Consider the following 24,596-nt stretch of genomic DNA (forward strand, 5'->3'; position numbering starts at 1 on the left):
AGTGCTAAAAATATGAGATGTGAATTATGTTTTTGTTGTAATCTCTGCAGCCGAGGCCTGGCTTGAAGAAATTGTCATGCCAGTCTGGGCCAGATGGAAAAGATGGGAAAAGTGAACAATTCCATCAGAAAGAACATCAGCAGTAAGTCACTATCTGTAACTGTACTGCAATCACTTATATGTACCGTAGGACAGGTATCTACCACTGACCATATGGCGGTAATATCAATATTGGTCTTTATATACAGTAGATCAGTGTTCTCCAACTTCGGTCCTCAAGAGCCACCAACAGGTCATGTTTTGAGGATTTCCTTAGTATTGCACAGGTTATTGAATGCTTGCCTGTCCTGGTGATGCAATTATCACCTGTGCAATACTAAGGAAATCCTGAAAACCTGACCTGTTGGTGGCTCTTGAGGACCAGAGTTGGGGAACACTGATATAGATATTATTTTCAGCAACAGCTCGGTCATCTGCTGAGGTTTTCCTACATCCACTATTAGGGTGCGTCACCCAGTTGTAATCAAGGTTATCTGCTTAGGGGCCCACTGAGAGGCTTCGCCCCAAACTGTATCAGTACTCCAAATATGTACATGCTATGTCAAAACAGCAAAAGGCAGGGAAATAGACCGGGAAAGTAATAAAGTAAACTGCAAAGTTTCATAATCTTTATTTCTGGACAAAATTATTTAAAAAAAGTAAGGTTTGCTTACTCTTTAAATGGGTTGTCTGGTCGAAATTGATAAGTCTGCAGTCTCACTGTGCGCAGCGGGGATTTGCCGATTTCTGAGCTGGGAGCGGAGGATATGTATGCGTTATACATACTCCTGCCAGGACCCATCTAGTGGGCGTGGCCTTGCTCCATACACTTCTATGGAGTGAGGCCACGCCCTCTAGTCAGTCGCACCCACTAGATGGGGCATAGCCTTGCTCAGTACAAGCGTATGGAACGAGGCCGCGCCCACTAGACGGGCCTTGGCCTGGAGTATGTATAGCGCATACATATCCTCCGCTCCCAGCTCAGAAATCGTCGAATCCCCGCAGCGCACAGTGCATGCTCTGGGGGAATTAATAAGTCTGCAGCCACAGAGTGACTTCAGACTTATTGATTTGGACCGGACAACCCCTTTAATGCTTTGTACTCTATTTCAAGAAAACCTTATTCATCCAAGAATACAAGCAGTAAAACAGGCATGTATATTACATAAAGGAAGATACCTTCTTCATTTTTTCTCCCAGCTTAGGGTAGGGTGGCTTATTTACTCTATTCCAATCCACAGGTACCTTTATCTTCTCATACAACTGGAATATGACCAGGGCATCTGAGAGGTCACTGGGGAAATGACAATTAATAATCAATTTAATTGGTGAACTAACAACAAAGATCAAATTGCCAACATCTCAGTAATTACTTAGTAATTTAGGGATTCTTTAAGTCATTAAAAAATAATATGCAAAGGTTTTTTTGTGCAGTAAAACTAGTCCATGACTAATGTATAGCCTGTTGGAATACCATTGTAATGCCCCCTATTCATATCAGATTAATGCTAGAAAAAACACCAGTTTGGGCAGAACTGGGTAATAATTACATGGTCAGCTAATGCCAGAGCTGCCTCAGTTCTGCCCATGAGGCTGAGCCGAGCATGCATGTCTATGACAAGGTTGCAATAGCAGAGGAAAGAGGCAATGTGTGAGAGGGCAGAGGAATTATGGGAACTGTAGTTCCTCATGTCTGTTTTTTCACCCAACCCAAGCTCTGGCATATAAGATAAGGGCGATATACTGCTATACTACTGCAGCGCCCCAGAGTCCTGGTCGTTGCAGTATCATGGCTCAGCCACTAAGGGGGGCCATGGTGCGTTCGATGGCACTGAAGGAGTTCTCTGAGCAGGTATCACAGTCACCAATACATTTCACAGCTGGGCCTCCGGGGGGAGCTAAGGGTGCTATTCATTAGGCCACTCCCCACCATAGTGGGTAAACTGGGGGTCAGGCAGGAAGTTAGAGAGAACGCTGACGGGATTGAACGGAGCAACACCCTGTGGCAGGGGGTGTTGTGAAGGGAGAGACTGTAGGGTCTCTGCCAGGGGTGGGATCCTGGCAGAGGCTTGGCATTGAAAGAACGTAACGAGTCCGCGCAGGCTCCTGGAAGCGGCGGGACTCAAGAAAGGACTAGAAGCGAGATAGATTGTGCTGAGTGAGAAACGAAGTCAAGCGAAAGGAGATACCAGTGAGGGTTGTGCTGAAAGAGGCAGCACCTTACTGAGGCGCACTACCGGTGGCCGGAACGCCGAGGAGGTAAAGAGTTTCAAGCCATACCTCAGACCTACGGCAGGGCAGTTAGCTTGAGGCGGACTGTCTCACGCATCACCCAGGAAGGCAAAGGGGGGTACCAACAGGAGAGGGGCGCAGATAGAGTCCCGGAAGATCTCCGAGCCTCCCCGTCATACGGGTGCGTTCCTACCATAGTATCTGGAGGGACGAGGAAGATCATTGCGAATTAAGTTGTTGTGAGGGAACACGAGAAACAGACACAACAGTTGTGGGGTACTTTCCGTAAGCACAGCAGGGAAGGACTGCAACACATAGCGCTAGAAGGAAGGCACCGATTTCCACCTGCAAGGAGAGCTCTGGAAGTGCCATTGGACCGGCCGGACTTGCGCAGCCTGGTGAGCCGTATTCCGGACTGAGGACCCAGAGAGCTTCAGTAAAGAGGTAAAGAGACTGCAACCTGGTGTCCTCGTTATTTACCGCGACCTGCACCCCACAACTGCACCGCTACATCGCTACCGTTACTACACCACTTACTTCACCGGACGTCCCCCACTGACGGACAGGGCCACGGACCGGGTCTAGCCACCGTGACAACCCCTGGACTGAGACCTAGAGGCCCGGCTCCGGGTACCCCTCGGCCCTGCGGCGGTGTGGGGGCGCTCCAACTTGGCGTCACGAACAGGATCTACTTAAGCCTGAAGAATCAGGTCATGTGTGCCTAGAGACTGTGATTTGTTGTGCTTGGACTGTACTTTATTGAGAGAACTGTGTGCTACTGCTTGCCGTTGAGAGTTCGCGCCAAAATCCGCCGCCATTGCAGCGCTGAGAAGAGCGCAGGAAGAGAAGAGGGGCGTGGAGTGGGCGTAGACGAGCTGCAGAGCGCGAACAACAATGGCCGCCCAGTCTAAGTATTTCTGTGCAGTGAGGACGTGTCCGTCAGCAGCAGAGATCCGCCTCCTAATCCTTAATGGGGGGCGGAGGCAGAGAAAACGAAACTGCTCACGCAGGAGAGAGCGGGAAAAAGACCAGGAAGCGACCCACGTGGAGGACGCTATGGCCAGCAGCTCCGAACCCGACAGCGGGGTTGAAGTGGAAGTCTCCTGTTGTGAATTTGGATTCTGGGCTCCCCCGGTGGCTACTGGTGGAATTGAACTGTGTCTTCATCTTCTCTGTTCACCTGTTCCCATCAAGATGTGGGAGTCGCTATATAACCTTGCTGCTCTGTTAGTTGCTTGCCGGTCAACAATGTTATCAGAAGCCTCTCTGTGCTTGTTCCTGCTCCTAGACAACTACTAGATAAGTTGGACTCTTGTCCATGTTTGTTTTTGCATTTTTGTTCCAGTTCACAGCTGTAGTTTCGTTACTGTGTCTGGAAAGCTCTTGTGAACAGGAATTGCCACTCTGGTGTTATGAGTTAATGCCAGAGTTTTAAAGTAATTTCTGGATGGTGTTTTTGATAGGGTTTTCAGCTGACCATGAAAGTGTCCTTTCTGTCTTCTGCTATGTAGTAAGTGGACCTCAAATTTGCTAAACCTATTTTCATACTACGTTTGTTATTTCATCTCAACTCACCGCCAATACATGTGGGGGGCCTCTGTCTCCTTTCGGGGTATTTCTCTAGAGGTGAGCTAGGACTAATATTTTCCTCTGCTAGCTTTATTTAGTCCTCCGGCTGGTGCTGGGCATCTAGAATCAACGTAGGCATGCTACCCGGCCACTGCTAGTTGTGCGTTAGGTTTAGTTCATGGTCAGCTCAGTTCCCATCTTCCAAGAGCTAGTTCCTATATATGCTTATGCTATGTTCTCTTGCCATTGAGATCATGACAGTTTGACCGGCCTTCAAAGTGTTAATTGTTTGGGCTGAAGCAGGAGAAAAAGAAGTGTTGAAGGGAAATTTTTTTTTTTTTTTTTTTCCCCCCCCCTCAGAGTTTTGCTGCCTAGCCCTTAATTGCTGTCTAGCTGCTTCTTACCTCCTCTTAACCCTTGAATGGCTCTGTGTCCACCTGTTTGTAATGGATCTTCAGAGTGTAACTGCAGGTTTGAATAATCTCGCCACGAAGGTACAAAATTTGCAAGATTTTGTTTGTCATGCACCTGTATCTGAGCCGAGAATTCCTTTGCCGGAATTTTTCTCGGGGAATAGATCTGGGTTTCAGAATTTTCGAAATAATTGCAAATTATTTTTGTCCTTGAAATTTCGCTCTGCCGGAGACCCTGCACAGCAGGTCAGGATTGTGATTTCCTTGCTCCGGGGCGACCCTCAAGACTGGGCTTTTTCATTGACACCAGGGGATCCTGCGTTGCTCAATGTGGATGCGTTTTTTCTGGCCTTGGGGTTGCTTTATGACGAACCTCATTTGGAGCTTCAGGCAGAAAAAACTTTGATGTCCCTATCTCAGGGGCAAGATGAAGCGGAAATTTACTGCCAAAGATTCCGTAAATGGTCTGTGCTTACTCAGTGGAATGAGTGCGCCCTGGCGGCGACTTTCAGAGAGGGTCTCTCTGATGCCATTAAGGATGTTATGGTGGGGTTCCCTGTGCCTGCGGGTCTGAATGAGTCCATGACAATGGCTATTCAGATCGATAGGCGTTTGCGGGAGCGCAAACCAGTGCACCATCTGGCGGTGGCCACTGAGAAGTCGCCAGAGAGTATGCAGTGTGATAGAATTCTGTCCCGAAGCGAGCGGCAGAATTTTAGACGGAAAAATGGGTTGTGTTTCTATTGTGGTGATTCTACTCATGTTATATCAGCATGCTCTAAGCGCACTAAAAAGCTTGGTAAATCTGTTTCCATTTGCACCTTACCGTCTAAGTTTATTCTATCTGTGACCCTGATTTGCTCTTTGTCATCTATTACCACGGACGCCTATGTCGACTCTGGCGCCGCTTTGAGTCTTATGGATTGGTCCTTTGCCAAACGCTGTGGGTATGATTTAGAGCCTTTGGAGACTTCTATTCCTCTGAAGGGGATTGACTCCACCCCATTGGCTAATAATAAACCACAATACTGGACACAAGTAACTATGCGTATTAATCCGGATCACCAGGAGATTATTCGCTTTCTGGTGTTGTATAATCTACATGATGATTTGGTGCTAGGATTGCCTTGGCTGCAATCTCACAACCCAGTCCTCGACTGGAGAGCTATGTCTGTGTTGAGCTGGGGATGTAAGGGGACTCATGGGGATGTACCTGTGGTTTCCATTTCATCATCTATTCCCTCTGAAATTCCTGAGTTCCTGTCTGACTATTATGACGTCTTTGAAGAATCCAAGCTTGGTTCGTTACCTCCGCACCGAGAGTGCGATTGTGCCATAGATTTAATTCCGGGTAGTAAATACCCAAAGGGTCGTTTATTTAATTTGTCTGTGCCTGAACATGCTGCTATGCGAGAATATATAAAGGAGTCCTTGGAAAAGGGACATATTCGTCCATCGTCATCTCCCTTAGGAGCCGGTTTTTTCTTTGTGTCAAAAAAAGACGGCTCTTTGAGACCATGTATCGATTATCGGCTTTTGAATAAGATCACTGTTAAATATCAATACCCATTGCCATTGCTGACTGATTTGTTTGCTCGCATAAAGGGGGCCAAGTGGTTCTCTAAGATTGACCTTCGTGGGGCGTATAATTTGGTGCGAATCAGGCAGGGGGATGAGTGGAAAACCGCATTTAATACGCCCGAGGGCCACTTTGAGTATTTAGTGATGCCTTTTGGTCTTTCAAATGCTCCGTCAGTTTTCCAGTCCTTTATGCATGATATTTTTCGCGATTATTTGGATAAATTTATGATTGTGTATCTGGATGATATTCTGATTTTTTCGGATGACTGGGACTCTCATGTCCAGCAAGTCAGGAGGGTTTTTCAGGTTTTGCGGTCTAATTCTTTGTGTGTGAAGGGTTCTAAGTGTGTTTTTGGGGTACAGAGGATTTCCTTTTTGGGATATATTTTTTCCCCCTCTTCCATTGAAATGGATCCTGTCAAGGTTCAAGCCATTTGTGATTGGACGCAGCCCTCTTCTCTTAAGAGTCTTCAGAAATTTTTGGGCTTTGCTAACTTTTATCGTCGATTTATTGCTGGTTTTTCGGATATTGCTAAACCATTGACCGATTTGACTAAGAAGGGTGCTGATGTTGCTGATTGGTCCCCTGATGCTGTGGAGGCCTTTCGGGAGCTTAAGCGCCGTTTTTCCTCTGCCCCTGTGTTGCGTCAGCCTGATGTTGCTCTACCTTTTCAGGTTGAGGTCGACGCTTCTGAGATCGGAGCTGGGGCAGTGTTGTCGCAGAAAAGTTCTGACTGCTCCGTGATGAGGCCTTGTGCCTTCTTTTCCCGTAAATTTTCGCCCGCTGAGCGGAATTATGATGTTGGGAATCGGGAGCTTTTGGCCATGAAGTGGGCTTTTGAGGAGTGGCGCCATTGGCTTGAGGGGGCCAGACATCAGGTGGTGGTATTGACTGACCACAAAAATTTGATTTATCTTGAGACCGCCAGGCGCCTGAATCCTAGACAGGCGCGCTGGTCATTATTTTTCTCTCGGTTTAATTTTGTGGTGTCATACCTACCGGGTTCTAAGAATCTTAAGGCGGATGCCCTTTCTAGGAGTTTTGAGCCTGACTCGCCTGGTAACTCTGAGCCCACAGGTATCCTTAAGGATGGAGTGGTATTGTCAGCCGTTTCTCCAGACCTGCGGCGGGCCTTGCAGGAGTTTCAGGCGGATAGACCTGATCGTTGCCCACCTGATAAACTGTTTGTTCCTGATGATTGGACCAGTAGAGTCATCTCTGAGGTTCATTCTTCTGCGTTGGCAGGTCATCCTGGCATTTTTGGTACCAGGGATTTGGTGGCAAGGTCCTTCTGGTGGCCTTCCCTGTCACGAGATGTGCGAGGCTTTGTGCAGTCTTGTGACGTTTGTGCTCGGGCCAAGCCTTGTTGTTCTCGGGCTAGTGGATTATTGTTGCCCTTGCCTATTCCTAAGAGGCCTTGGACGCACATCTCGATGGATTTTATTTCAGATCTGCCTGTTTCTCAGAAGATGTCTGTCATCTGGGTGGTGTGTGACCGTTTTTCTAAGATGGTCCATTTGGTTCCTCTGCCCAAGTTGCCTTCTTCTTCCGAGTTGGTTCCTCTGTTTTTTCAAAATGTTGTTCGTTTGCATGGTATTCCTGAGAATATCGTTTCTGACAGAGGGACCCAATTCGTGTCTAGATTTTGGCGGGCATTCTGTGCTAGGATGGGCATAGATTTGTCTTTTTCGTCCGCTTTCCATCCTCAGACTAATGGCCAGACCGAGCGGATTAATCAGACCCTGGAGACATATCTGAGGTGTTTTGTGTCTGCTGACCAGGATGATTGGGTTGCTTTTTTGCCATTGGCGGAGTTCGCTCTCAATAATCGGGCCAGCTCTGCCACTTTGGTGTCCCCGTTTTTCTGTAATTCGGGGTTTCATCCTCGATTTTCCTCTGGTCAGGTGGAGTCTTCGGATTGTCCTGGAGTGGATGCTGTGGTGGAGAGATTGCATCAGATCTGGGGGCAGGTGGTGGACAATTTGAGGTTGTCCCAGGAGAAGACTCAGCTTTTTGCCAACCGCCACCGTCGTGTTGGTCCTCGGCTTTGTGTTGGGGATTTGGTGTGGTTGTCTTCTCGTTTTGTCCCTATGAGGGTCTCTTCTCCTAAGTTTAAGCCTCGGTTCATCGGCCCGTATAAGATATTGGAGATTCTTAACCCTGTTTCCTTCCGTTTGGACCTCCCTGCATCCTTTTCTATTCATAACGTTTTTCATCGGTCATTATTGCGCAGGTATGAGGTACCGGTTGTGCCTTCCGTTGAGCCTCCTGCTCCGGTGTTGGTTGAGGGTGAGTTGGAGTACGTTGTGGAGAAAATCTTGGACTCTCGTGTTTCCAGACGGAGACTCCAGTATCTGGTCAAGTGGAAGGGATACGGCCAGGAGGATAATTCTTGGGTGAATGCATCTGATGTTCATGCCTCTGATCTGGTTCGTGCCTTTCATAGGGCCCATCCTGATCGCCCTGGTGGTTCTGGTGAGGGTTCGGTGCCCCCTCCTTGAGGGGGGGGTACTGTTGTGAATTTGGATTCTGGGCTCCCCCGGTGGCTACTGGTGGAATTGAACTGTGTCTTCATCTTCTCTGTTCACCTGTTCCCATCAAGATGTGGGAGTCGCTATATAACCTTGCTGCTCTGTTAGTTGCTTGCCGGTCAACAATGTTATCAGAAGCCTCTCTGTGCTTGTTCCTGCTCCTAGACAACTACTAGATAAGTTGGACTCTTGTCCATGTTTGTTTTTGCATTTTTGTTCCAGTTCACAGCTGTAGTTTCGTTACTGTGTCTGGAAAGCTCTTGTGAACAGGAATTGCCACTCTGGTGTTATGAGTTAATGCCAGAGTTTTAAAGTAATTTCTGGATGGTGTTTTTGATAGGGTTTTCAGCTGACCATGAAAGTGTCCTTTCTGTCTTCTGCTATGTAGTAAGTGGACCTCAAATTTGCTAAACCTATTTTCATACTACGTTTGTTATTTCATCTCAACTCACCGCCAATACATGTGGGGGGCCTCTGTCTCCTTTCGGGGTATTTCTCTAGAGGTGAGCTAGGACTAATATTTTCCTCTGCTAGCTTTATTTAGTCCTCCGGCTGGTGCTGGGCATCTAGAATCAACGTAGGCATGCTACCCGGCCACTGCTAGTTGTGCGTTAGGTTTAGTTCATGGTCAGCTCAGTTCCCATCTTCCAAGAGCTAGTTCCTATATATGCTTATGCTATGTTCTCTTGCCATTGAGATCATGACAGTCTCCCCTGACTACCCGGATGAGCCCAGCAGCCTGTCCTCCGTGGATAACACCAAATTCCTGAGAGCCGAGATGGAGGATTTATATAACCAGCTCCTCCAACTGCATGTGAGAGTCCAGGCCCCGCATCAGGTGGTACCGGCAGCAGATTCCCGGACATCGGAAGAACCAGCGGGACCTGTTGCGGAAAGTGGAATCGTACCAGTGGGTGAGTCCGCCGATCCTGCCCCACCAGCAGAGGGTGTGTTAGTGGGACCCGTAGCAGCACCACCTCTCCCGGGGACCCATAGACTTCAGCGCCTGTTACCATGGGAGGAAGCCACGGGCATGGAACACCGTATGCGAGCCCCTATCACCCCTACTCCCTTACCGTGCGAGGTCAGTGCGGAGCGCACGGTGTGCCGCTGGGTGAACCCTGGATCCAATCTCATGGGGTTCCCCGGGGTGGAGACCCAGAAGGGAGAAATGGTACAGGCCCTAAGCTGGGAAGAATATCAGATCCAGCTAGAACAGCGGTGGCGGGAGGAAGAGAAAGCACATCAGGCTAAACGGGAGGCCTACCATCAAAAAGATTTGGCGGTCAAGGACCGGGCCCGTAAGGACCCCACCACTCACCAGGCCCCGCGCAGGCAGGGCATCGTCACCATCTTCAAGCTCCGAGGAGGCTGGGGCTTTATCAAGGAACCGGGGCTGTATGCGGAGGTCTTTGTCAATCGCCGGGATGTGGAGTCGCACCTCAGAGAAGGTCACCCGGATCGGGACCTCTACCCGGGGGACAGCGTTACCTACACCCGGCACTTTGGAGAGAAGGGGTGGTTTGCTCTGAATGTGTACAAGCAGGAGAGGCCAGCCCCTGTAGCCAAGGTGTCACCGTGTGATCGATCTGAAGCCACTCCGGTCGCCTCCACCTGCCTGGCTGCGGAACCTGGAGCCCGCAGGTTGATCACCGCCACCACAGCAGTGGCCAAGGGGGTGCCTCTTCGGGTGGTTGAGACTCTTGAGGAGCCAGCGCAGAGAGCAGTGGGAACCCAGACCTTCATCGCTGCGCACGATCTGGTCATACAACAGACCCGAACACATGGGGTGTACCTGGCAGTAGGAGTGGATCTGAACCCTGAACTGCAGGGATCCACCTGCCGGGTGGCGCCTCGTGGAAAGTTTTGAAAGTACTATCATTGGATGGAAAATGTAAATAGTTAACTGTTCATTCCTTTAACTGTTCCTGTTTGCTACTAAACCCGTCTAGGGTTAAAGGTGACCCCTTGTTGACCCGGGGCCACTATTGTTGTTCTCAAAGTTTTGCACAAGTTTAAAAAAAAAAAAAAAAAACTGCAGAAATCATGGACTGTGCATGATTCGAACTTTCCTTTGTAAATAGTTGCACCTTCTTAAAGGTGCTCCCTACTGGTTTTAGCCAAAAGACACTTTGCGAAGATTCCTTCTCTACTGGTTTTAGTTAAAGACACTTTGCGAAGAAACCTTTCCTACTAGTCCTAGTTAAAGACACTTTGTGAAGATCCCGGGCTGGAACTTTGCATAAGACTGGTAGGCTGAGAAGACGAGCTACCTCAGAAAGACTTGGTCCCCTCTTAAAGGGGATGTGACGAAGTAAATTTGAAAGAGATACTGTTACCGAACAGTAATGTGATAATGATGCCTTGAAAAAGAAAATGTAACTGTTTTACATGCCGAGTTATATGTGTTGAAGTTGTTGAAATGTGAAATCTGAATAATGTTTTGTAGAAAGGAAAGATGCAGAGAGCCCGTAGGGGTAGATGTAGAAGCCTGCATAGTTGAAAGTAAAAGAAGTAATAATGAAGGTGAGGATAGAAGGTAAACCCCGCGTCCTCATTGAAAAGTTACTTTGTTACTAAGGACAGAGAGTGAACCCGTAGGGGTTAGAGAGTGAGTCCTTAAAGGAGCCGAGTAGAGCGGGCTCAGAGTTCTTTAAATGAAAGGAATGTTATGTCTATACTGTGTATAGTAGCGAAAGGCAGTAGGCCCTGGCTGAACAGGGCGGTCCTGTAAAAGAAAGGAGAGGCAGTAGGTCTGGTGCCGTAGGGACAGGCGGTCCTGCAGGTTCACAAGAAGGAGAATGTAAAGTTGAAATGCCTTATAATGTGATTATAGGAAGGCCTTTGATAGACTAAGAGTGTGAGTTTCTTAAAGGCAATGTTAAGTTATTGTTCCAAAAATTGCACTAAGTAGAATACCCGGTTGGGTAACAGAAGTTATTTATGCTCTGTAATTTATAATGTTGATTATGTTTGTAACGTTAAAAGTGTCCTCACCTCCCATAAAGGGAAGCTTACTTAAGTATACTTACTGTTATTTGCACTCAACAAAATTGTATGTCTTTTTGCTAACCTGTATTGTTGTTTTTCTTCCCAGTCCCGGAGTACTGTGTTTAACCAGGGGGGAGTGCAGCGCCCCAGAGTCCTGGTCGTTGCAGTATCATGGCTCAGCCACTAAGGGGGGCCATGGTGCGTTCGATGGCACTGAAGGAGTTCTCTGAGCAGGTATCACAGTCACCAATACATTTCACAGCTGGGCCTCCGGGGGGAGCTAAGGGTGCTATTCATTAGGCCACTCCCCACCATAGTGGGTAAACTGGGGGTCAGGCAGGAAGTTAGAGAGAACGCTGACGGGATTGAACGGAGCAACACCCTGTGGCAGGGGGTGTTGTGAAGGGAGAGACTGTAGGGTCTCTGCCAGGGGTGGGATCCTGGCAGAGGCTTGGCATTGAAAGAACGTAACGAGTCCGCGCAGGCTCCTGGAAGCGGCGGGACTCAAGAAAGGACTAGAAGCGAGATAGATTGTGCTGAGTGAGAAACGAAGTCAAGCGAAAGGAGATACCAGTGAGGGTTGTGCTGAAAGAGGCAGCACCTTACTGAGGCGCACTACCGGTGGCCGGAACGCCGAGGAGGTAAAGAGTTTCAAGCCATACCTCAGACCTACGGCAGGGCAGTTAGCTTGAGGCGGACTGTCTCACGCATCACCCAGGAAGGCAAAGGGGGGTACCAACAGGAGAGGGGCGCAGATAGAGTCCCGGAAGATCTCCGAGCCTCCCCGTCATACGGGTGCGTTCCTACCATAGTATCTGGAGGGACGAGGAAGATCATTGCGAATTAAGTTGTTGTGAGGGAACACGAGAAACAGACACAACAGTTGTGGGGTACTTTCCGTAAGCACAGCAGGGAAGGACTGCAACACATAGCGCTAGAAGGAAGGCACCGATTTCCACCTGCAAGGAGAGCTCTGGAAGTGCCATTGGACCGGCCGGACTTGCGCAGCCTGGTGAGCCGTATTCCGGACTGAGGACCCAGAGAGCTTCAGTAAAGAGGTAAAGAGACTGCAACCTGGTGTCCTCGTTATTTACCGCGACCTGCACCCCACAACTGCACCGCTACATCGCTACCGTTACTACACCACTTACTTCACCGGACGTCCCCCACTGACGGACAGGGCCACGGACCGGGTCTAGCCACCGTGACAACCCCTGGACTGAGACCTAGAGGCCCGGCTCCGGGTACCCCTCGGCCCTGCGGCGGTGTGGGGGCGCTCCACTACTTCTGATCTATGGCTGTGTGATAATTTTTAGACACAGCATACATTGTGCATTTTTTTAATAAACTCCCCAAAAAACCTTTTTAAAATGTTTCCATCTGTACCTTCACCCAGATGTTGCCTGTTCTGAGCGCTACCATTATGTCCTCTACAGATCTTACCTGTACAAATGATTAACTCGCGGATTAACTCCCAGTGAGTTCATCCAGTTCCTGAACGTTCTCTCTTCTCTTGTTTCACCTGCATGAATAATACAATTTCTTTTATGAGAGATAATAATTAACATGAGGTCTCATTGTTATTCCCACTTTTGGCAGGTATATCTGCCTCTACAGTTTTTATTTTACAGTTGCTTAAAATGGCGCATCAGCTGGTTAGTGCTAAATGAACTGAGCCATTGCTGTATAAGGTACCGGGTGCCTTCACATTGCATTTAGGGACACGCTCAGTGGCCCTGTCGGGGCTTACGTCGGACCACCCCACAAAAAGGGATTCAGACATACAGTACAGACCAAAAGTTTGGACACACCTTCTTATTTAAAGATTTTTCTGTATTTTCATGACTATGAAAATTGTACATTCACATTGAAGGCATCAAAACTATGAATTAACACATGTGGAATTATATACTTAACAAAAAAGTGTGAAACATCTGAAAATATGTCTTATATTCTAGGTTCTTCAAAGTAGCCACCTTTTGCTTTGGTGACTGCTTTGCACACTCTTGGCATTCTCTTGATGAGCTTCAAAAGGTAGTCACCGGGAATGGTTTTCACTTCACAGGTGTGCCCTGTCAGGTTTAATAAGTGGGATTTCTTGCCTTATAAATGGGGTTGTGCAGAAGTCTGGTGGATACACAGCTGATAGTCCTACTGAATAGACTGTTAGAATTTGTATTATGGCAAGAAAAAAGCAGCTAAGTAAAGAAAAACGAGTGGCGATCATTACTTTAAGAAATGAAGGTCAGTCAGTTTGAAAAATTGGGAAAACTTTGAAAGTCTCCCCAAGTGCAGTGGCAAAAAACATCAAGCATTACAAAGAGACTGGCTGACATGAGGACTGCCCCAGGAAAGGAAGACCAAGAGTCACCTCTGCTTCTGAGGATAAGTTTATCCGAGTCAACAGCCTCAGAAAACGCAGGTTAACAGCAGCTCAGATTGGAGACCAGGTCAATGCCACACAGAGTTCTAGCAGCAGACACATCTCTACAACAACTGTTAAGAGGAGACTTTGTGCAGCAGGCCTTCATGGTAAAATAACTGCTAGGAAACCATTGCTAAGGACAGGCAACAAGCAGAAGAGACTTGTTTGGGCTAAAGAACACAAGGAATGGACATTAGACCAGTGGAAATCTGTGCTTTGGTCTGATGAGTCCAAATTTGAGATCTTTGGTTCAAATTACCATGTCTTTGTGGGACGCAGAAAAGGTGAACAGATGGACTCTACATGCCTGGTTCCCACCGTGAAACATGGAGGAGGAGGTGTGATGGTGTGGGGGTGCTTTGCTGGTGACACTGTTGGGGATTTATTCAAAATTGAAGGCATACTGAACCAGCATGGCTACCACAGCATCTTTCAGCGGCATGCTATTCCATCTGGTTTGCGTTTAGTTGGACCATCATTTATTTTTCAACAGGACAATGACCCCAAACACACCTCCAGGCTGTGTAAGGGCTATTTGACCAAGAGGGAGAGTGATGGGGTGCTACGCCAGATGACCTGGCCTCCACAGTCACCAGACCTGAACCCAATCGAGATGGTTTGGGGTGAGCTGGACCGCAGAGTGAAGGCAAAAGGGCCAACAAGGGCTAAGCATCTCTGGGAACTCCTTCAAGATTGTTGGAAGACCATTCCCGGTGACTACCTCTTGAAGCTCATCAAGAGAATGCCAAGAGTGTGCAAAGCAGTCATCAAAGCAAAAGGTGGCTACTTTGAAGAACCTAGAATATAAGACATAATTTCAGTTGTTTCACACTTTTTTGTTAAGTATATAATTCCACATGTGTTAATTCATAGTTTTGATGCCTTCAGTGTGAATGTACAATTTTCATAGTCATGAAAATACAGAAAAATCTTTAAATCAGAAAGCGTGTCCAAACTTTTGGTCTGTACTGTATGCGCCGATGGGGCCATTGATGTAGCAGACTGCGTCTGGGTGTCCGCTCCACCTCCAGTAGGCGTACACTCCCAATAATGGCGCACATCAGAGCGCACCTTTGCTCCACCAGCATCATTACAGTTTATGGCCCCGTCAGTGCACATGTCCAAATTCCGTTATGTGGGGGGGTTTGGACATATGCCCCAATGGGGCCACCGAGCGTATCCTTAAACGCAGTGTGAAAGCACCCTAACTGTGTCACTTTCAAATACTGAATATATTGTGTGCCAGATCTTTTGCATTATCTTAGACATGTTTCAAGTCTATGGCCCTGATTCATCAAAACTGGAGTTCTTTACTTCAGTCTTGATGAGGAGTGTACTGGAGTAAGACACGTTTGCATGTATTTCAGCCACCCTGTGCCAGAAATGTATTGTGACTGGAGTCCATCGCTGCCGTAATATATGACACTTTTTTAAAAATTTGGATAAACTCGTTAGCTGCACTTGGCCATGCCCCCTGCCATCCACGCTCCGCGCACTTGCTGAAGATGGCAGGGTCTGTCATAGTAATGGCCCATAACCCACAAATCTGTTCAGCTGCAGATGTTTGCTACTTAAGATGCAAGACTAAGCAAAGTGCCTCCGAAACTGACTCCCTGATGTAATTTACAGACTTGTTTTTATAGTCCATGAAAGCATGCACTTTGGGTGGATTTTACCTTTAAATGGAAACCGTCATCAGGTTTTTGCTACTCCATCTGAGAGCCTCATGATTTAGGTGCAGAGACCCTAATTCCGGCGATGTATCACTTACTGCGCTGCTTGCTGTCATTTTTATAAAATCACTGTTTTATCTGCTGCATATCTGTCAGTTCTCTGAATGTTGATGTGTGTATAACCCTGCCAACACTAGTGATTAGCAGCTTGCTATGTACACTGTGCATAGGCAGAAAATTGCCAATCAGTGGTGAGAGCAGAAATTTACAGAGCTCAGGAATATGGAGGAATACATGGTAGCTGGTTTACTAGTCCACTCGTGATCATCTCCTGCCGATAAAACATTGATTTTATCAAAACTACATCAAGCAGCCCAGCTGTAATCAGGGTCTCTATCTCTATGTTATGATTCTCTTAGATTAGGTGACAAAATCCTTGTGACAAATTCTGCCGACACCCAATAGTTTTCCTTTCATTCTTCCCTTTGATCTACAAAATTTTCAGATTTGTCACTTATAAAACTATTTGCTTTGGAGTAGTGTCACTGCACTATGGCACCATCGCTGCTGGTCAGACACTTTGCACTTGCACTATCCAGAGTATAAAGTATCACTTCAAAAGGGTTCTCCTATGATTAAATGTTACATTATGCAAAACTAATATCACAAATATGTGAATTTACCAATTGTCATTGCTGTTTCATTTTTATTATGGCGCCCCCTAGACGGTAAGCAGGGAAATGCTGCTTCTAGTGCACCATGTACAACAACTACTGAGCATGTATGACCGTAGACAATGGACACATTAGGTGGACAATCAGTGAGGGAAAGAAAAGACCAGTAGGGCCACCATGACAAGCATCTAAGGCTGGTTTCACACTTGCATAGGGCAGAGCTGCGGGGGACTGCGTAGTTCCTCCATTAAGCCCCGCCCACCGCCGCACCTCTTCCATTTAGCTCCGCCTACGTCTGCATGCGTCCTGCGTACCTATCTTTGACAATGGGTACACAGGCCATGCGAATGTATGTGGATGCCTCCACATGCGTCTTTTGATGCTGCGCCGACCACAACAAAATGCAACATGTTGTGGTCAGCGCAGTTCAACATAGCGTCAAAATGACGCATGCGGAGGCATCCACATACATTCGCATGGCCTGTGTACCCAATGTTAAAGATAGGTACGCAGGATGCATGCAGACGTAGGCGGAGCTAAATGGAAGAGGTGCGGCGGTGGGCGGGGCTTAACGGAGGAACTACGCAGTCCTCCGCAAGTGTGAAACCAGCCTAACAACAATATCTAGAAATAACAGCATTTATTTTTAATTAATGCAAATATGAAGTGCTATGTTTTACATCTTCTATCAGAAAAATGTCATATTTTGTGGGACAATCCTTCAAATGCTTAGTATTTTAAAAAAAATAATGCTGCACCACCTTGTCAATATCTCAACTACGTCAACTTTTAATATATTCCTTTGAAATTAAGTATTAGTGAATATCAGAAACCATCACAACTGCCATATTTACCTTCAATAGAGCTCCAGTCAATGTCCTGGTTTTCTGGTTTCTTCAGGGCAGGGTACTTGTTAAACAAATTTGCAATGAAAGCCAAGTTCAGCTTTGGATTTCCACGCACAACATCTGTAGCTGTCACAAACTGGCGACAGCCTAGTCTGTCCGCCTGTACCAGCATGGCCTCTGCTCGCTTTAGGTCTTCTTTCTCCTGGGATCAGAAAATGTGGATGCACCAAAATGAATGCAGAAAAATTAAAGGGGTATTCCTGCTCCATTCACTTTTAGCAGGTTTGCCTTTAATCTATTAAGGGAACCTGTCACCCCCAAAATCGAAGGTGAGCTAAGCCCACCAGCATCAGGGGCTTATCTACAGCATTCTGCAATGCTGTAGATAAGTCCCCGATGTATCCTGAAAGATGAGAAAAAGAGGTTAGATTATACTCTCCCAGGGGCGGTCTCGTTCCGGTTCTGGTCCGATGGGCATCGCGGTCCGGTCCGGGGCCGGGAAAGGTCAGAGAGGCCCGGCGCCTGCACACTGCACTACTTTGCTCTGCCCTCAACAGGGCGGACAAAGTACGCCTGCGCCTGCGCCGCAGGCGTGATCTCAAGAAGACGACGTCATCCTAAGAAGATGGGAGGCCCCGGACCGGACCACGACGCCCATCCAACCGGTCCGCCCCCACCCCGGTGAGTATAATCTAACCTCTTCTTCTCATCTTGTAGGATACATCCGGTATTCCAGAATGCTGTAGATAAGCCCCTGATGCTGGTGGGCTTAGCTCACCTTCGATTTTGGGGGTGACAGGTTCCCTTTAATGACTAGGCAACATGGTGGCTCAGTAGTTAACACTGCTGCTTTACACCACTGTTGTCCTGGATTCAAATCCCATGCAGGACAACATCTTAAAGGAATGTATATGCTCTCTATAATCCTACAATACAAACTGAACAGTTGTCATTGTAGGCACGGAGTAACCACTAAACCATGCTATCAAGGTACCAAATTAAACATCTGTAAATCTTTATTTATACATTGTTAAAATAGAACATATCAGAAAAAAAAGATGCCATGCCAAATCAGAGGCCGCAAATCCAATAACAGACTAGGGAGACCTTAATTCACCTTAAGCTCATAAGTAAAGTCCTAATTGGAATAGGCATATATTAAATGATGGAAGATTTATAAATATAGACTGCTGCTAGAAAGCATGCGAAAATAATTGCATTCAATATAATACAAAGTGCTGTAGCATTCATATGCATGTCAAAATAAGCATGATTAAATAGAGGGAACGTACATACAAATGCAAGGCCTGATGTAGGTACTCCCGCCACCCCACTTTGTATTACATTGAATGCACAATTATTTTTGCATGCTTTCTAGCAGCAGTCTATATTTATAAAGCACCTTTCATCATTAAATATATACTTAATCATGTCATTGCAAGCTATAGCACTTTATTTTGGAAAAAGCACTTTATAGGATTATATTGTATGCATTATTTATTTGCATCCTTTTAGTAGCTATATAAATTGTCTTAAAGTATCTTCCAGCATTCAATATATGCCTCTGCCAATTAGGACTTTACTTATGAGCTAAAGGTGAATTAAGGTCTCCCTAGACTGTTATTGAATTTGCGGCCTCTGATTTGGCATTAGTATCTTTTTTTCCGATATGTTCTATTTTACCAAAGTATAAATAAAGATTTACAATTTTCTTACTTTGGCACCTAAGCTCCTTTTTTTCTGAGGTTATTAGTATTTTCAGAGTTGTGTCCATCATTGTTCTATTTGGGTATTTGCATAATAGAATATGATGTGGTTGCCATATTTGTACAAGATATAATGATTTTGGAAAAGATTTACCCTCAGTCCACTCATCTCAATGACTACAGCTGGTATTCCTTCTTCATCACCTTTGGGGGCAACTTGATTAAGCAAGTTGTAATAAGCTTTGGAGTCCTAAAAGATCAAGAAAATAATGTTTCAGAAATATTCATACAGAATTATGTTCCTTACAATATTCCTACTGACAATATTCCTTACAATAAACACACAATACAACTGTACAAAATAAAAAATCATGCATACAGTATATCCAAGCAGTGTACGAGAATACATTTTGTGTGTTTCACCCATCAGTATATGTCAGTGCTATAGGTAGAATAGAAATGTGGGCCCCCCAAAAAAAGTCTCCCCTTCTATTACACCGCCCATGAGCTACACAGTTCTTACTTATTTAGGAGGTGACAATGCCATAATAAGCTGCAATCATTGTTTGTGCTCCCCATCATTATATGTATGTATGTGTAACACAGAATAGTTTATTGTAAGTAGGACATAGAGAAGATGCCATCAGCATTAAAGGGGTCGGCCACTACTTTACACGTCCCTTTCATGTAAACTACCGTAGTTTCGGACTATAAGACGCACCAGACCATAAGACGCACCCCAAATTTGGGGTGAAAATTGCAGATAAAAAGATTTTTTATAAGATGGGGGTCCGTCTTATTGTCCGAATTTACAGTATCTTACCTGAGGGCTGGTGGTGGCAGAGCAGGGTCACAGGAGGCATGGTGTCGGCAGAGGTGCGGTGATGCGGTGGGCGATATGGCGTGCACCTGAGCAGGGTCCCTTCCTGTTTAGGTGGGCAACGCCACGGCCTGGTGTCCATGGGGGGTTGCAGCAGTGCTGTGGCAGCGGCAGAGGTGCGGGGATGATGAGGCGCAGTGAGCGGTATGGCGTGAGCAGGGTCCCTTCCAAAGGTGAGGTGACGCAGCGGCCCGGTATCCAAGGTAAGCAGCAGAGCCGGGTGAATCATGGTTTTATCGGTGGTGACGGCCATCTTCCTGAGGCCGTGCGTGCGCAAATGAAGTGCTCTGCTTCCCAGGGCTTCTTCCTGAGGCCGCGCGTGCGCAGGTGGAGATCGCGGCGGCCATTTTCCTGAAGCCGAGTTTGCAAATTTAGATCTCGGCTTCAGGAAAATGCTATACCGCTCACTACGCCTCATCATCCCCGCACCTCTGCCGATGCAGCACCTCTGCCGCCGCCACACCACTGCCAGTAAGCCTGCATTCCAACTATAAGACGCACCCCCCATTTTCCTCACATTTTTGGGGGGGAAAAAGTGCATTTTATAGTGCAAAAAATACGGTAATTGCCACAGATAATCCCTTCACTAAAAACCTTACTTTGACAAACTCTTCTATTACCCGAGCTGCTCTCCTGATCTTATGATCTGTGGCTGAGAATCTTCTGGCCTCCTGTGTTGTCACATCAGAATCTCCTACAGTTCAGAGAGCTGTAAGGCTACATGCACACGCTGTGGAAAGTCCTGCAGATTTTTTCGGACTGATTTTGGTAAATCCGCAGGTAAACGGCACTGTTGATTACCTGCGGAATTACCGCGTTTTTTTTTGCGGATTTCACCTGCGGTTTTACACCTGCGGATTCCTATTATGGAGCAGGTGTAAACCGCTGCGCAATCCGCACAAAGAATTGACATGCTGCGGAATAAACAACGCTACGTTTCCGCACATTTTTTTCCGCAGCATGGGCACTGCGGATTTTGTTTTCCATAGATTTACATTGTACTGTAAATGCATGGAAAGCTGCTGTGAATCCGCAGCGGCCAATCCGTTGCGGATCTGCAGCAAAATCCGCAGCGTGGTGGGCGGGGCTTGTCACATAGGGGGAGAGGCTGTAGTCAGCAGAGCTCACTCAGTTTCTGTGAATACTGCTAGCTCTTCCCTGTATCTGTATGTATACAGCAGGGTGTATATACAATCAATGCTGTATATCCTTTGCAACGTATATACCGCCTGCTGTAGTTTGTGAATACATTCAGATCTCTCCCCATCCATTGATAGATCCCATCATCCAGGTCAGTGAAGGGGATATGGGATAATCTTTATTGTCAAGATTGCTGTTCTTGCGCTTTGTGCATTGCTTCTATTCCCTGCAGTGTCCTGTACAGGAGATCATGCTGATTGTTATGGCGATAACTCGCATGCCTCCTCAGTGTTCCTCTACTCAGCATGCGGTTTCTCCTCGCATCAGCCGGTTCCGCTAGTCTGCTTCTTGCTGCATTTGCTTGTGACATTCATTTTTCCTTAAGGGGAGTGGCCGGTCCCTGCAGCAATTTAACCCTGATGGGTCCTGAAGAGAATACATTCCCCGGCCTATCCTATGCTAGCAGGGTCTTTATTAGGCAGCTCTGCCTACGACTTCCCACCCGAACACTGGTTCCTATTCTGGTAGCACATGTTTATGCTTCATTCTGTGTTCTGCTTCCCATTAATGACCAGACCTGTTTACCCATCCTGATTGACCTCTCCGCTCCTGTCCTTGGCTACATTTACTGATCCTGTGTTGCCTGCTCCGACCTCGGACAGTCTGACTACTCCTCTGTCTTGCCCCCCTAAATGAGTACTTGTCACCTGCTGTAGACCTGGGGACAGACTGCCCTGGACTGGTACCTGGTGACTACCGGTGGCAAAGCCTATCCTCACCATCAGAGGTTCTAGCAAATACCTGGTGGTCACTTAGTTACGCCCCTTCAAAGTAAGCCCACTCCACACCCACTAGCGTTACACTGATACTGTGTGTCACATAAAGAGTGGGTGGGATTTAGGTGGAGTTACTCATCTGTGCTCAATAAAACGAAGAAGTGATCGTTATGACAGCAGAGCTGGTGGTAGGTCACAAGAAGTGAACCACAAAGGCATAAACAACATGAAACGTGGCAGAAAAGGTATATGGGGTTATGGCCTTATCCTTAAGCATTTATGGCAAAATCCAGTAACTGAGTCAAAGAAGTGGTGACATTTCCCAAATAGGGCAGCTCATCACAAATTAAATTTAATGCCATATCTGACATTTAGGTCACTAAACATTAGCACTGAAGTAAAACAAATATTGGAACACAGCTCCTAATGTTCCTCACTATAAATCCATGCTCCATCACCTCCGGTCCAGAGTGACACACCACAGTAATGTCTAAGAACAAACCTTAATATTTAGCTTGTAATGATAATCATACAACAGAAAGTTTTGTAACCCAAATAAATGTTTATCTCGTCCAACTAATATTTTAAAACAATTGAATTTTGATGGCTTTCTCAAGGGATGAATGGTAATTGTACTATATAGATTACTATGAGTAATATCTGAAAAGGAAAGATAAGTATACTTTACCATATAATAGCTTTATACAGCAATACATTTAAAAAAAATAGTTTTGTGCTCCACTTCTTATGTGTAACTACTGACTAAGGTACAGATGTGATGTGACATGTGGTCATGCCATTTTATCTGAGGACCTTGTGCCATCTACATAACTCAGATATTCCCTTATTTCAGTGGTGTCCTCTTTAAAGTCAGCGAGACTATAACATGCACTCTTTACAAGCTACGGCTTCCCAATGATTGTGCCTTCAATAATTTCTCATCAGCATTTTAGATTATAACGTGAGAATTTACATTAAAGCACCACTCCAGCTTTATTTTTTTTTTACTGCTGGAATGGTGTATCAATCAAATCTAAGTGCTCTGCCCCGTGTCTTATACTCATTTAATGACTTCTTTATCTGTTATCACGACCGCTTCCGTCGGTCTCCATCGATTTGTGACTTGCCGGCTGCTCCAGTGTTTCATGGAGTTGGAGACCACAACTCAATACAAGTCTATGAGAATCTTGTTCCGGCTCTCAGACTTGCAATGAGTTCTTGTGACGTAATTTCTGACTGTCAGCCAATCAGAAGTTGTGGTCACAAGATGGCAACGCGAGACCGGAGCGACACCGAGAAAAGGTGAAGACGCCGGAGGATGTGAATAAGAGTAGGGGCAGGGACTTTAGGTTTAACCCCTTTCTGACATTAGACATACTATCCCGTTGAGGTGGGGTGGGCCCGTATGACCACCGACGGGATAGTGCGTCTAACGCGATCAGCCGCGCTCACGGGGGGAGCGCGGCCGATCGCGGCCGGGTGTCAGCTGACTATCACAGCTGACATCCGGCACTATGTGCCTGGAGCGGTCACGGACCGCTCCCGACACATTAACCCCCGGAACACTGCGATTGTGATTTTTTGTTTTTAAAGCTTGAGAAATTTGCACAAATTAGTATGACTATTACTGATAGTGATACATATTTTTATTATTATTACTGTTATTATTTCACAGATCACAATAAATGCAGCTAATGTCTTCTTATCAGAATAATGACATGTAGACACATATTACTTAAAATGTTAATGATTTTTATGTTTAATCTGGTTTTTATTGAAAAGAACTTCAAAACAAACAAAGAACAAAGGATTCAACAACATAAAAAGTATTGAGTACAAAAAGGAATCTCATATATAACTGTATATCAAGACCTGTAACCAACAAGTCCCGAAATAGTATAACTTTCAGGTCAAAATCATTTTCGATCAAGTCCAACAAGATCTGAAAAGAAAAAAAAAAAATCCTTGGCGGATGTAGGTATCCCCTATCCAGGGAGACTGTAGGACCTTTGGACCTTTGGTGATACATATGAGGTATCCTCTGAAAGAGAGCGACCAAAACAAGAAGAACTAGGTCACTCCAAGTAATAATGGTATAAACACGAACGGAAAGAATGAGACTAAGAAGAGGAATATGGGAGAGGAGAGAGGATGAAAAAAAAAGGGGGAGGGGGAGGAACCATGGAGTCTGATATAGAAGGGGGCAACTTGCACCCCTATAATGACGTCCATCTAACCCGTATTGTTCAATCTATCTTCCTTATGGCTCAGGAAAGAGGGATTGAAAGTCCTGAGAGTCCATAAGCAAAATCCAAGGACTCCAGACCTGCAGATATTTCTCCATTGAACCGTTAACCTCAGCGGACAATTCCTCCATACTTTGAAGGCTGGTCATCTCCTTGACCCATTCAGACACACTAGGAGATTGGGAGGATTTCCAATGTCTCGAGATCACAGTGCGCGCAGCAGTTAAGCAGAATCTTAGGAGCCCGGGAGGATAGATAATAAAGCCACCTGGGGGGAGTTGGTCATCAAATGACCGCTAATGGCTTGATAAGCGGAAAAGACAGAATCCCAAAATGGCTTAATAAGCTTACATCCCCACCAAATGTGTAGCATGGTACCTCTCTCTACTCCACAACGCCAGCACCTATCGGAGACGGAGGGAAAAGCGGCGTGTAAGACATCAGGACAGCGATACCACCTTGTGAGAATTTTGTAATTCTTTTCCTGTGCAGCACAGGCAATAGAGAATTTATGTGAATATACGAACGCCTTCCTCCACTCCGCCTCCGATATGGCAACTCCCAACTCACCCCGCCACCTCTCCACATACTTGGGGAACTTGTCTTTGGTATTTTGGTTCAAAAGAGCATATATTAAGGAGACAGCATGTGCAGGCGGCGACCCCAACAGGAAAAGCTTTTCAAACAGCGTAGGAAGGGAGGAGTATGAGCCTGTGCCCTCTGGAGACGAGAGGAAGGATTTTAGTTGGAGGTATTCCAACCAATCAGAAGGGCCCCCTCCCTCTAATGGCTGCACTGATTCGAAAGCGGGCATGGCCGAACCCTTGAGGACATGAAAGCATCTGGTATTGTCCCCTCTCTCCCACCCAAG

At 46.4% G+C, this 24,596-nt stretch overlaps 1 protein-coding gene across 2 annotated transcripts in view; it reads right to left on the reverse strand.

The window, feature by feature from the left end:
* Positions 1 to 24,596, reverse strand: part of LCP1 (lymphocyte cytosolic protein 1) — an 83,198-nt gene that overhangs the window by 20,524 nt on the left and 38,078 nt on the right. For both annotated transcript variants that reach the window (XM_077297375.1, XM_077297376.1), the window contains exons 9-12: positions 18,838 to 18,933; positions 16,984 to 17,179; positions 12,801 to 12,879; positions 1,219 to 1,333 (exon numbers count right to left, since the gene is read on the reverse strand). In XM_077297375.1, coding sequence (XP_077153490.1) covers positions 1,219 to 1,333; positions 12,801 to 12,879; positions 16,984 to 17,179; positions 18,838 to 18,933 — 486 coding nt within the window. The remainder of the gene's footprint in view (positions 1 to 1,218; positions 1,334 to 12,800; positions 12,880 to 16,983; positions 17,180 to 18,837; positions 18,934 to 24,596) is intronic.

The sequence above is a fragment of the Ranitomeya variabilis genome, chromosome 3, assembly GCF_051348905.1.
Source record: "Ranitomeya variabilis isolate aRanVar5 chromosome 3, aRanVar5.hap1, whole genome shotgun sequence".
Taxonomy (NCBI): Eukaryota; Metazoa; Chordata; class Amphibia; order Anura; family Dendrobatidae; genus Ranitomeya; species Ranitomeya variabilis.